This window comes from Anastrepha obliqua, chromosome 2 (genome assembly GCF_027943255.1).
Source record: "Anastrepha obliqua isolate idAnaObli1 chromosome 2, idAnaObli1_1.0, whole genome shotgun sequence".
NCBI lineage: Eukaryota > Metazoa > Arthropoda > Insecta > Diptera > Tephritidae > Anastrepha > Anastrepha obliqua.
This window is the reverse complement of record NC_072893.1, coordinates 131,573,966-131,587,102: the sequence shown is the minus strand read 5'-3', so window position 1 is coordinate 131,587,102 and position 13,137 is coordinate 131,573,966. Positions and strand designations below refer to the sequence as shown.

At 38.2% G+C, this 13,137-nt stretch overlaps 1 protein-coding gene across 1 annotated transcript in view; it reads left to right on the top strand.

Annotated features, from left to right (window-relative positions):
* Positions 1-13,137, top strand: part of LOC129238434 (amyloid-beta-like protein) — a 63,992-nt gene that overhangs the window by 42,448 nt on the left and 8,407 nt on the right. Inside the window, exons 3-10 of the mRNA XM_054873458.1 lie at positions 4,471-4,609; positions 5,422-5,643; positions 8,606-9,174; positions 9,249-9,401; positions 11,612-11,761; positions 11,867-12,540; positions 12,603-12,747; positions 12,823-13,002. Coding sequence (XP_054729433.1) covers positions 4,471-4,609; positions 5,422-5,643; positions 8,606-9,174; positions 9,249-9,401; positions 11,612-11,761; positions 11,867-12,540; positions 12,603-12,747; positions 12,823-13,002 — 2,232 coding nt within the window. The remainder of the gene's footprint in view (positions 1-4,470; positions 4,610-5,421; positions 5,644-8,605; positions 9,175-9,248; positions 9,402-11,611; positions 11,762-11,866; positions 12,541-12,602; positions 12,748-12,822; positions 13,003-13,137) is intronic.

Sequence of the window (13,137 nt, the reverse complement as noted above, 5' to 3'; positions counted from 1 at the left end):
GCCGCTGAAGCAGAGTTCGAAGGGGATAAGAAAAAGATTTTTCAAATTTGTTTTCTCTTTTTTTGATTGATTGTGTGATTATGCTATATATTTGCAGCTGATCGGAGCACATAAAATCGTAAACGTTGATTGCTCTTGCTCGGTAACTCGATAGCGCCTTAACATAGCAGAAGTACGTAGATGCAAATTCTGCCCACTTTAAAGAAGAAGAAGTTTTATACAGCCCTTGTATACATACATTTCAAAGTAACGATGTCAAGTTAAAAAAATATTTAAAATGCAGTTTTAGTAACTGAGCTCCAATATCAAACGCATATCGATTTTCTCATGTATGCGTAGTGCAGTCGCTCGACATTACAAAGGCACTTCATGAACTTCTTTCTTTGGGTTTTAATTTTGGCGAGTAAGAAATCCTTTTAAGGTAATATTTGTAGGAATTTCTGTTCTGTATGACTTTGTTACGAAAGATTTAGCAAACTACATGAAATACAAAAATTTGCTGCACATAATGAATGAAATATCTATAATCACTTTTTTTGTTAAATTCGGAATTTTTGTTACTTATGCAGAATACAGTTGCAGGCGCCAACTTGCCAATGCAATTTCAACTGTGGTGGGATTTTATTGTAAATTTAATGACATAAAAATGGAACGATGAGGCTTAAACTAGAAAAGTGGACAAAAACTGCAATCAAAAACTTACTCTTTATCAGTTTAAAAAAATTAAAAAATCTACTGAAACTTCTCTAACCATTTAAACCACAAAGAGGGACATACTTTTAGGCTGCCTATTACCAGCCGTACTCCGGCAGTTTCACAGAGAATATTTAAAATATTTGCGCCCAATTCAATAGCATGAACCACTGGGAAATCTGCAACTGAAATTCCAATATGCCACAACTAAGCCATAAATTGCAATTTATGCTATATTTTGTACTTTTTTTCAAAAAATTTAACGATAATGTTGCAGCGACAAATATGGCAAACTAATATTTATTGTTTTATTTCTGTCGCATTAGCACAGAGGCAAGAATGATACACATAGCCTGACAATAAAACATAATAGAACATGCAATTAGGGATGCTACTCGCGAAATCCCGAAAACTATCGGAATTGACTTATTAAACTGAAATGACATTATTAGTAACTGTACCAGTGCAAGGTGTTGAAGCTTAAGCAAAAATATCTTCGGGATCCCGACATTTTCACGTTAAGTTGACTGAATCCCAAGGTAATTTATTAACTTTTGCTTACAATATACACAAATATTTTCGGGATCCCGAAATGTTCACGTTTAGTTGACTGAATCTCCAGGAAATTGATTAATTAATTCTAGTTTACAATTAAAAGTTCAGTAAAATTTGGAATAAAATAAATTGTAAAATTTAACTTTCCAGCTGAGAACAGACACATATTTTACTCGCAACACAGAGTTTTCTTCGTCATGATTTTTGTGCGTAAATTTTAGCTTGAATTTAAATCATTTGCCATTCTTACAAATATTCTTTGAACGCAAAACACTGTAAAGCCAAGATTTTTCCTTTGATTTTTTTTATATTTTATGAACTATTTTGTGTTTTGAGAATTTTTTTTGTTTGAATGGTCTTGAACTAAATACGTAAAAAATATTCGAAACCAAGTTATCCCCTTTAACATTGAATTTTTTTTAAATGTCTTACGTGAAAATGTCTCCATTTCGTATAGCAAAGGCAAAGCATAGTAACTTTTTACTAAATTTGAAAACACCAACATTCCGGGATCGCATTAAAAACAGCCCAAAAAGCCGGAATCACCAATTGCCGCTAATATAGGTATCCCTAGTATAGAAAATATGAGCGCTTGTACATGGCGTATGAGTAACGCAGCCACGACAAAAAAAAATATGCAAAAGTCCGCATGTGTACGTGTGCATGAGTGAGCGCCACATATGTGCATACATATGCACCAAAAGCACATACCCATTTACACACACACGCATACATAAAAAAAAGCCACACGAGACTAACATATTTCCAATAAATTTCAGAAATTGCAGCAATGCCACTGCAATTCGATGCCGAAAGCGCTTGTGTATGTGACTGTATGTGTTTGTTTATTGTGTATGGTTGCGAAAATATTTATTACGCTGTGTGAGTGCTTCGAAAATTTAGATGGCAAAATTAATTTTATTGTTTGTCATTCACTGCCGCACACAGTCGGTTTAATTTGCAACAGTTTCAGAGCAGCAGCAGTGATTATCTAACTTACAGGTGTATGTGGGTATGAAAATGTGTATGCTTCTATTGTTTGCGTGTGTTTGTATTCTTTTTGTAGCAGTTCACACACAGTGCATGTTGTTCAATCCAATCCCCTTTTACCCACCAGCTGTGCCTTGTGATATCCCCCTGCAGTTGCATGCCACTCTGTGTAAAGCATTAATTCGCTGCCTAGTTTTAGGCGTTTCGATGCCTTTGCATTGATTTATGTACATACTTGTAATTGGAGCAGCAGCCAACACTCGACAAACGACCAGCGCGTTCACCTGCAAATACGCCTACCACTTGTTTACTTCCCTTCCGCTGCTATCTCAGCTTACAGCAACAACAATCACTCAAATTCGCCTCAAACTGCTAGCAGTTTCCTTGATACACTCGTATCCTGACCCGGCTTACTGTTATCGTTTCTGTGTAATGTATGCGGTGAGCTAAGTTGGCCGAAATTGATTTTGTAATCGAAGTGCCTGCGTGACACGCATACATGGAAGCAGGCGCGAACGAGACGGCACACACACTAGCCAATATGAGGCATGAGAATAGAAACTATAAGCGAAACTACGGCTCATACTGCATGTGGCCTCCACCGGCTCACTTCTGTAGTCAACACACGTTTTGCCACAGGCAGCCACACTGAAAGTAACAGTCAATGCAATATGCTGCTGCACACACATACAAACATGCGAACACACACACTTATATATGCGCATACAAATGGCAGCATCGTTACAATTCAATATGCTCTGTCTAATTGTTGTTGTTGCCATTTTGTCGCTGCATCTCGTTGTTTTTGCTTCATCGTTGGAGGACACTTTAGACTGCATCGATGTCATGTCAAGGTTGTACACAACACACTCACACCTAGTTATGATGCCCTACAACTGCATATCTCTGCTCAACGCTTAATCACTAACTCACTTCACCCACCACACTCACAAACACATAGGCATGCCAAATTGCGGATATCTGCTTTCAGCATCAACTACTTATCCTGTGTTCCAATCACTTATTTATGCTCTATACTGCATTTTGGCAATTAAATTTCATTTGGACATCGGCACATCTGCTTTTGCTATACCAAAAAGCAGGTTCCATTATCGGCAAATCGACTCTGCAACTTAATTAAAGTTCAGCTTGCTGTTAATTGCTGTTTTCTATTTCAGATTCATATCAAAATTAACTACAAACCGCAAAACTCCATTAATCAACAACAAATATGAAAGGTATAATAGTTGAGTTTTGTTGATAAAATTGTGAAACTGCAGATCACCAAGGTCCTCTTTTTGGTTCTCTAATTGGTCTATAACTGTAAAGAATTAGTAAACTTAGTTTAACCCTCCAAATTTGTCATTTGAACATTTCTGCAAACACTCAAATTCATAAATTGCTAAATATTTAAAGGCAGAAGTCGTAGTAGTTGGAAAGTGACTAAAATTGTACCAGTTGTAAGATGACCACTCATCTCCTTTTCTTGCCATTACGAACTATTTCGTTAAATGGTATGACTCTGATGTACATATGGACTAACACTTTACATACCGATAAAAATACCAGTTGCTGATACTGCACGAAGATAGCAGACGAACTACTTCAGTTTCTGAAAGAACGTACTGCAGTGGAAAAAAACTTGATCGCAGGGCTAGTTAACTTGGAACTTGCACTAAAAAACTTACCTTCAGTTCATATGGAATAAACCTAACAGCCTTTTGATGGCGTATGAAAGTTTTTGCATATTTTTAGGCGCTTACTACAACTCAACTACATGTTTTTGCTGATGCACTTTTAGTGTTGGAGAGTGATGACTAGCACTATTAGCATTTTGAGTCTTATTTTTCGACTTCTGCTTCAGAATTTGAAAAAATCTAAAGAATCTAAAATCACAAAAATTTTAAGAAAATTTAAAAATTTAAATATTCAGGGATCCAAAAAATAGCATTGGCCCTAACATTAAAACAGTTATTTTGCGAAAAATAATTTACACAGGAAAGTAAAACGAACAGCACTAAAACGTATTTAACTTCTATTATTTTCGTTAGGGTTTTAGCGTGGAAAAAATAAGAATATTACAAATATTATAAATTGTAATTTTTTTTTGCTTATTTTAATACCTTAAAAAGTAATTTTAAGGTCTCATCTCCTTCGAGCAAAGGTATACAAATAAGCTCTTTTAAATATAATTTATTCCCAAACCGAACGCTGTCACTCTCTTCTTTTCAGGCCTATCCGAATCGTGACATCACCAATATCGTTGAATCTTCGCATTACCAGAAAATCGGTGGCTGGTGTCGTCAGAGCGCTTTAAATTCTGCCAAATGCAAAGGGGCACACCGCTGGATCAAACCGTTCCGTTGCTTGGGTGAGTAAACGAGGAGATGAAAAGCAATTCAAACATTAGAAAAGCTCTAACAGAGAAATGAAAAAAAATCAAAAGGGTGTGTAGACTCACGATGAGGGATAATGGAAGTAGGAAATAGAATATAGAATATAAAATATAAAATACCAAAAATAGAATATGGAATTTAGAATACAGAATATATGTAGAATAGAGAATATCTTAAATATATTATATATATATATTTTTCCGCGTATGTTTGTGACCGGTAAACTGAAAAAGTAGCCAGCCAAAAGAGTTCAGGCTCATAGGATAAAACCATATGATGGTGATAGAGTAGTTGCCGCTGTATTGGTAAACAAAATAAATTTAAGCCATACGAAGGGAAATATATTAACGCAAAATGTTTTGAGTATCAGCGAAACATGGTTGGGTTTACTAATAGAATATGGAATTTGGAATACTATATTGGCAATCGCTTATTGATAAGACAAAAAGTTGTTTAAGTGGGTCCCAATTAATGCGTAATAATAGACTTCAATAATGTACTGTAATATTATTATAAATATGATAATATACCAATAAAACGTGAGTGTGTGAGTGTCTAAATGTATACGCACACATGTGCATTTGCGTACATAAATATTTAAAGTGTTCAAAACTACAGTAAATTTTTCTTATTTTATTAACCAACTAACTAATTTCTATCGCCCTCGTGGCCAACTCTTTCTTTCTCTCTTTCTCTCTCTGTCTCTCTTTCTTCCACTCTCCATCTCTCTTTCTGCAATATGTCTGCCCATTTCCGACCTTTTGTTACATTGTGCACTTGCTTTCAGAAGGACCATTCCAATCGGATGCGCTTCTCGTCCCCGAAGGTTGCCTCTTCGATCACATTCACAACGCTTCGCGCTGTTGGCCATTCGTGAGGTGGAATCAAACTGGCGCCGCCGCTTGCCAGGAACGCGGCATGCAGATGCGTAGCTTTGCCATGTTGTTGCCGTGCGGCATTTCGTTGTTCTCGGGAGTGGAATTTGTTTGCTGTCCGAAACATTTTAAAAGTGAGTAATTGTACATAACGGCAGAAGGCACTTGCGGATGCAGAGGGCAAGTTGAAGTAAAACATGTGTGTGTGTGGGCGTGTGTGCCAGTGAACAATGACAGTCACGAAACTTGTAAAAGGTCGCTTGACTAGGTCGCTTGGCGAATGTAAGGACTTGTGGCACGCTGGGATACTGGTGCGATTTGTCTCCCAATTACGGGTTAGTAAATAGATAAATAGAAAAGGAATCGAAAAGAATGAAAAGCAATCAGCGCAGTATGGTTGTAATGCAAAAAGGAGGAATGAGGCAAAAAGAGAGAAGCAACAACAACAACAACTATATCCGTTATACATTAATCAATTATTCGGGGGGAAATAAGCGAAATACGCTTGCATGAATTTTGATTTTAGTCTCGCAGATGCACACAATTCGCCAAACGTATTTTTCGCGTTGCACTTTAGCACATTTGCCTCCGCTAAAGCCTCTATTCGCACTTACGTGCGTGTGCTTCTGTCTGCTAAGCTGTATAATTAAATTTTAATGCCATTTGCCGCCTACTGCGAAGAACGCCGCTAAATGTGCTGTCATATTTGTGGGCAAACGCTTTTTAAATGCTTATTTTCAGCCGCAAAGTACCACTTTTCTCTTTTAGTACCCAAATATCAAAATCAATGATGTTTCTGCTAAAAAAACAATTTTGTTTTAGAATTGTTTTGTAATATTATTCGGTTTTTTTACTTGGTTTGTCATTTCTATGCATATTTCTTCATTATTTAATCGTACCTTTTTTAGTTTTTTGCAAAATTGTAAAAAATGTTCTGAATAAAATAATATTATTATTGCCCTTCTGTTATTGTTTTATAGTCGCATATTTTCGGTTGTTGTTTAATTTTAATCGCTTATAAAGTTAAATGGTTAATCCTCTACTTAAAAAAATTGTAATAAAAATAAAGCAAGGTAGAAGCGCTGAGAAGCACTTTTAGCATTTTTAGCGTTTGCAAATCATTTCGTCTCGCAGCGTTATTTCCATTGTTTGTTTTGGATTTTTTTTTGTTTTATTGGAACAAAGAAAAAACAAAATTCGATGTTGTGAAAATAAAACCCACAAAAATTGTTGCACGTTTCCTTTGGTAAGAGGCTCCCTAACCAGACGATTTCAGTTAAAGTTTAGATCTCCGTAAGTTTTGCTCGGATTCCCATGAAATTTTGGCACAGCCTTAAGGAGATGTTGTGGTGTGCTCACATGTATGTAGATTCAGAATCAATCTCAAATATAACTTTGTAATTCGAAATTGATTGTTTTATTTATGCTTAGCTACTCTATTTTTACATAAAATTTACATACTCAACAAACTCAACGAATTTCGAGAACAGTCCTATTTTACCACGGTTTTATTATGAAATTAACAAGGTTTTATTCATTCTCATTTATTTTAATTTTCTTACATTGTATTATATTAAGCTTTGCAAATACAAAAAAATGCCATATAACGGGTGAGTTTTTAGCTATTATCTTTTTAAACAGTTGGTTTAAACAACTGACGCACGTTTCGTGTTTTGTTTCACTGTCAAACATCTTCAGTTTGGTCTATAATTTAACCATGAATCGTCTTACATACGAACAACGCTTGCAAATCATTTAATTTTATTATAAAAATGCTTGTTCTGTTAAGACAGTTTATCGCGCGCTTCTTCTATTTTATGGTCAGTTTAATCGACTATTCGAGCTGTTGTGACTAAATTTAGAACCAAATTTACATTGTTGGACATCAAACCACCAACACGTTTGCGCAGTGTGCGAACTGAAGAAAATATCATAGCTGTATCAGCCAGTGTTAATGATGACCATCAATTATCGATTCGTCGCCGTTCGCAGCAATTGGGCCTCTGTTACTCAACAACGTGGAAAATTTTGCGAAATGATTTAGGTGTGAAGCCTTTCAAAATCCAGCTGGTGCAAGAATTGAAGCCGAACGACCTATGGCAACGCAGAATTTTTGGTGAATGGGCTCTTGAAAAGTTGGCCGAAGATCCACTTTTTTATCGAAAAATTGTGGTCAGCGACGAAGCTCATTTTTGGATCAATGGGTATGTAAATAAGCAGAATTGTCGATTTTGGAGTGAAGATCAGCCAGAAGAATTGCAAGAGCTACCAATGTATCCAGAAAAGTCACAGTTTGGTGCGGTTTATGGGCTGGAGGTATCATTGGACCGTACTACTTTAAAGATGCTGCGAATCATAACGTAACTGTGAATGGTAAGCGTTACCGTGAAATGATAGCCAACTTTTTTTTGCCCAAAATGCAAGGGCTTGACTTGCATGACATGTGGTTTCAGCAAGACGGTGCCACATGCCACACAGCACGCGTAACAATGGACTTGTTGAGGGGCGAGTTCGGTGAACATTTTATTTCACGTTCGGGACCTGCCAATTGGCCACCCAGATCGTGCGATATAACGCCTTTAGATAATTTTTGTGGGTCTATGTTAAATCTCATGTCTATTCAGACAAGCCTGCTTCAACTAACGCATTGGAAGACAACATTAAAGCATTTATATGTGAGATACGGCCGAAACATTGGAAAGAGTATGCCAAAATTGGACTAAGCGGATGGACCATTTGAAGCACAGTCGCGGTCAACATTTGCATGAAATAATCTTCAAACATTAAATTATATGGACTGTACTATCGATTTAAATAAAAATTTCATGCATTTTTCTGAATTTTACGTGTGTTTTTTTGAAAAACTTTCCCATAGCTCTTAAAAAATCACCCTTTATATGTTATGGTCGTCAAAAAAATAATTCCGCATAACAATAAACCGTTTTAAAAGTACAAAAAATATTCTTTGGCCTACGGGCAACTTCTTCCATTTCGAAAAATTAAATAGCAGTTTCACTGTTATCTGACATTTTCACCGCAATGCACCTCAGCTTACATATTTTACTAATCATTGAACTCTCCTTTGCACTGTATTAGCTGATGAGATTCGCGTCAAGAAGACCGACCTACCTGTTATCGCCCCAGCTGAGATTACCAACAGCAACGTGGATGTGACCAACGATGATGACAATGACTCCAACTATTCCAAGGATGCCGGTGCTGATGATGATCTGGACGATGATGATGACCTAATGGGCGATGATGAAGAGGACGAGATGGTCGCCGATGAAGCAGCTGCTGGTGAGGCGAACAGTTCCAATGCCGAAGATTTGAATGGTGAATATGATTCAAGTGAGGATTTGGATAACTATGAGGAGGATGGTGGTGGTGCAGCTGACGAGCAGTCGGACAATTGGGAATTGCAGAATGGTAGCTCAAGCGGCGCGAAACCCATAGCGGTGAAGTCGAACACAGATGAAGCGGGTGGCGCAAAGGGCAAATTGGGTGTCGAATCGGTGGTTAAGGGAGCTGCTGGCATGATGGCTGATGGGCCAGCCGCATCGGCAACACAACAACAATTACCCGCAGCACCATCGACCAGCCAGCCCACCGTCGACCCATACTTCACCCACTTCGATCCGCACTATGAACATCAGAGCTACAAAGTAAGTCAAAAAGTAAGTGTACTCTATTGCAATGTGCATTTTATCAACCCAAACCGAACATATTCTAAAACAAGGAAGCCCAACAGCGCCTCGAGGAATCGCATCGCGAGAAGGTCACACGTGTCATGAAGGACTGGTCCGATTTGGAGGAGAAATACCAAGATATGCGCTTGGCCGATCCAAAAGCTGCACAGAGCTTCAAGCAACGCATGACAGCACGCTTCCAGGTGAGTGGGGAATGCCTTCTATGTGTATGTGTATAAGTATGGGTGTGTGTATGCATGCTTATACACACCTACTATTAAAGCGCGTGTATGTACTTACAGTAAACACAAAGTTGCATATGCACAGCATGTCAAAGCACTAGCACTCTTTCTCTTCCCGCACTTTTTCACAAGCTTTTGGTTCAAAGTTTAATGCATGGCGCGCGTTCTCATTTACGTAGAAAGATCGCTTTAAGTCATTGGCTAGAAAGCAAGTTGGCTAAAATGGAAATAAAAAGCTCAAGCATACATCGAAAGCTTTTCATTAAAGCAAATTTCGAAGTTTTTTATCAAAGCTTTTCGTAACAGCTTTTCTGTTTTGGGTACGCTCTAATTCAAAAAAGGAAATTAAATTTTATAAACGGAGATTTGTGCCACCAAAAACTATTAAAGAGTTACTTTTGTGAAAGCTTTTCCTTATTTTACTCAAAACTGTTAAGCACAGCTTTGTGCTTTCAAAAGCTTCTTTGTAGCTAGTGATTATTAGAGCTTCCACAGCCAATGCTTTAAAGCTTCTCACTGCGTATGCTATTAACTCACGCTTAAGTTGCTTAGTTGCATCTCAAATTCATAATTTTTATATTCATCAGCAGCTTTTTCATTACTTCATCTTCACTTATTCAAATGTATTATTTTTCTCACCCTCAATACGTTCATTTTGAATATTTATTTTTTGCATCGTCTCATTTTCAACTTATTTTCGCACATTCTGCACTTAATTTAGTCTATTTTTCATAAGCCAAATGGGAGTGAAAGAGACATCAGATTGGAAGCTTTTGTAGCTGTCTTTCAAATCAAATATATACAATTAAAATTTGTTTACCCCAAAAACCAGTTGTGCTTTTTAATCCCGATATGTGTAGCCTGGCTTAAATGATTCATCTACTTAGCTGAGCATGATTTAGAAACACAATAAACGGCTTAGTTGTGAAAGCTCTACGAAACCTAAAAGCTGAGCAAAACAAAAAAGAACATTTAGTTCTGTACGCTAAGTTTTTAATAAAAGTTAATTAGATGGGCGAAAGCTCCTTCAATGAGCTTTTTTGTCATGATTCCTATAAATTTTCTATTTATTTTCTAAAGTTCTTTTAAGCACCTAAGTGTTAGAAATATTAAGAAATATCTTTTAATTAAACTTTTATAGGGAAATACATCAAAAGAATTCAAAACTCGTTTTTTGTTGGCCTTATACTTCTAAGGCTGAACTGTTTCTCCGGAGTGATGTAAAGACTTGTGTGTTTGTGTCTGATTACCATTTAGTTGGCACCGGGTTTGACGTGTTCGACGTATTTTCTTACTACTAAACCACATATCTATCATTTTTTTAATATAACCTGATTCAACTCGCAGAGTTCCCTGTCCAAATTAGGAATATACTGCCTTTTTGTGTAGCTGAGAAAACAATCTAACACAGGTTAAGGCTAAAAATCTTGCAAACCATTTCTTTATTGAAATTTATATAACGATTGAAATCCGGATAACTCGAAGACGAAAGAATGTCCCAAAACCTAGTAGTGCCCATGTTTTTAAAGCCTAAATTTCAGATTGCAGTTTCTACTCAGTCGCATCAGCATGTCAGATCTTCTGATCCTAAGCATCGTATGGAGAATCTAGGAAGCGAAAATTTTGATAACCGGCTACTAGGTATTGAAAGTTATAGTGATAGTGAAAGTTACGTGATATCTAAAACTAAGCTTTCGAAAATTCCAATCACGCATACAGTTTTGTGGTAGTTGAAACCAGTACTACTTCAGATTACTGTTCAATAATGAAATAGTCTGAAAATGTAGTTGTAACGAATAGTTTTCATAACTCAATTGGACAATTGTATAAACATAAAATAACACTACTGTTATTTACTTTTCGAGCTGTCAATTCCATCCTATATTCAAGCAATTATTCTCGACACATTTTCTGTACTCACTTCTCGTGCGATATTTAACCTATCTAGTAATGAGTTTACCACAACTAACAACCACCACCGCCACCGTAAATCCATCATCAACATTTTCGTTTTTTTTTTCTAAATCAAAGACTCAAAACTCTCCCCCACCACTGCAAAATTCGAAAATCAACCAACTTCCCCAAAAAATTGCAATTCGTTCATTCATCTCTCTGATTGATTCTTTCTCTCTTGATGTGCTATACGTCTTTATATGGGAATGTAATTTTAGACTTCTGTTCAGGCACTCGAAGAGGAAGGCAACGCCGAGAAGCATCAGCTGGCCGCTATGCATCAGCAGCGCGTTTTGGCACACATCAATCAGCGTAAACGTGAAGCGATGACCTGCTACACACAAGCGCTCACCGAGCAACCACCAAATGTGAGTTGTCCGCCAAGGCGCGTTGCTCCCGCCAAAGTGGAAATGTTCAACTGCTGATATGGTCTTTCACCCTCTCTCTCTTTTTCTCTCTTCTGCTCATTGCAGGCTCATCATGTAGAGAAGTGTTTGCAGAAATTACTGCGCGCTTTGCATAAGGATCGCGCACATGCTTTGGCGCACTATCGTCACCTTTTGAACTCCGGCGGCCCAGGTGGCTTGGAAGCTGCTGCCTCGGAACGTCCACGCACTTTGGAGCGCCTCATCGATATTGATCGGGCTGTCAATCAATCGATGACCATGTTAAAACGCTACCCCGAACTGTCTGCCAAGATTTCACAGCTAATGAATGATTATATTTTGGCATTGCGCAGTAAGGACGACATACCCGGCTCATCGTTGGGCATGAGTGAGGAAGCGGAGGCAGCCATTTTGGATAAGTATCGCGTTGAGATCGAACGTAAGGTGGCGGAAAAGGAGCGCTTGCGTTTAGCCGAGAAACAGCGTAAGGAGCAGCGTGCCGCCGAGCGTGAGAAATTGCGTGAGGAGAAGCTGCGCATGGAGGCTAAGAAAGTGGATGAACTGCTGAAGTCACAAACCGAACAAGATAGCGGCGCCAGTGGCGCTGGCTCTTCTGCCTCGTCGTCTTCTTCCTCTTCTGCAGCTTTGGGTGAGTCAAAAGTGAACAGCAAAGAATTGGGGCAACTTGTAGATCCCACAAAATTGGCGCAGAGCGAAAAGGACAGCACTGGCGGTGAAGAGTACGCCGATGTCACTGTCAGGTTTGTGGTGTGAACTTTGAGAATGCAGCATACAGAATATAATTTTCGGCTTTCTCTTGCAGCACCAAAACCCAAACCGTCCTGCCCACAGTCGATGATGATGCCGTACAGCGTGCTGTTGAGGATGTAGCAGCTGCTGTCGCTCACCAAGAGGCCGAGCCACAGGTGCAACACTTTATGTCGCACGATTTGGGCCATCGCGAATCGGTAAACCGTTAATCATTTTATTTCATACGAATTTTTTCACAAATTATTTTTGTTCATTTAAAATTGTCTGTGCAGAGCTTCTCGCTGCGCCGCGAATTCGCACACACGCATGCGAACAAGGAGGGACGCAATGTCTACTTCACTTTGTCTTTTGCTGGCGTTGCATTGTTAGCGGCCATCTTTGTTGGCGTTGCTGTGGCCAAGTGGAGAACATCTCGCTCGCCACATGCGCAAGGCTTCATTGAGGTTGATCAGGTAAGTAATGGACATGCTAAAAATAATATTATGGCAAAAAAGTGAACTCAGTGAAATTGGCAACGCCGCAACTGAAAATATTTCACATACAATTACTAATACAATAAAATCCCGTTAAGTGCCCAACATAGAACG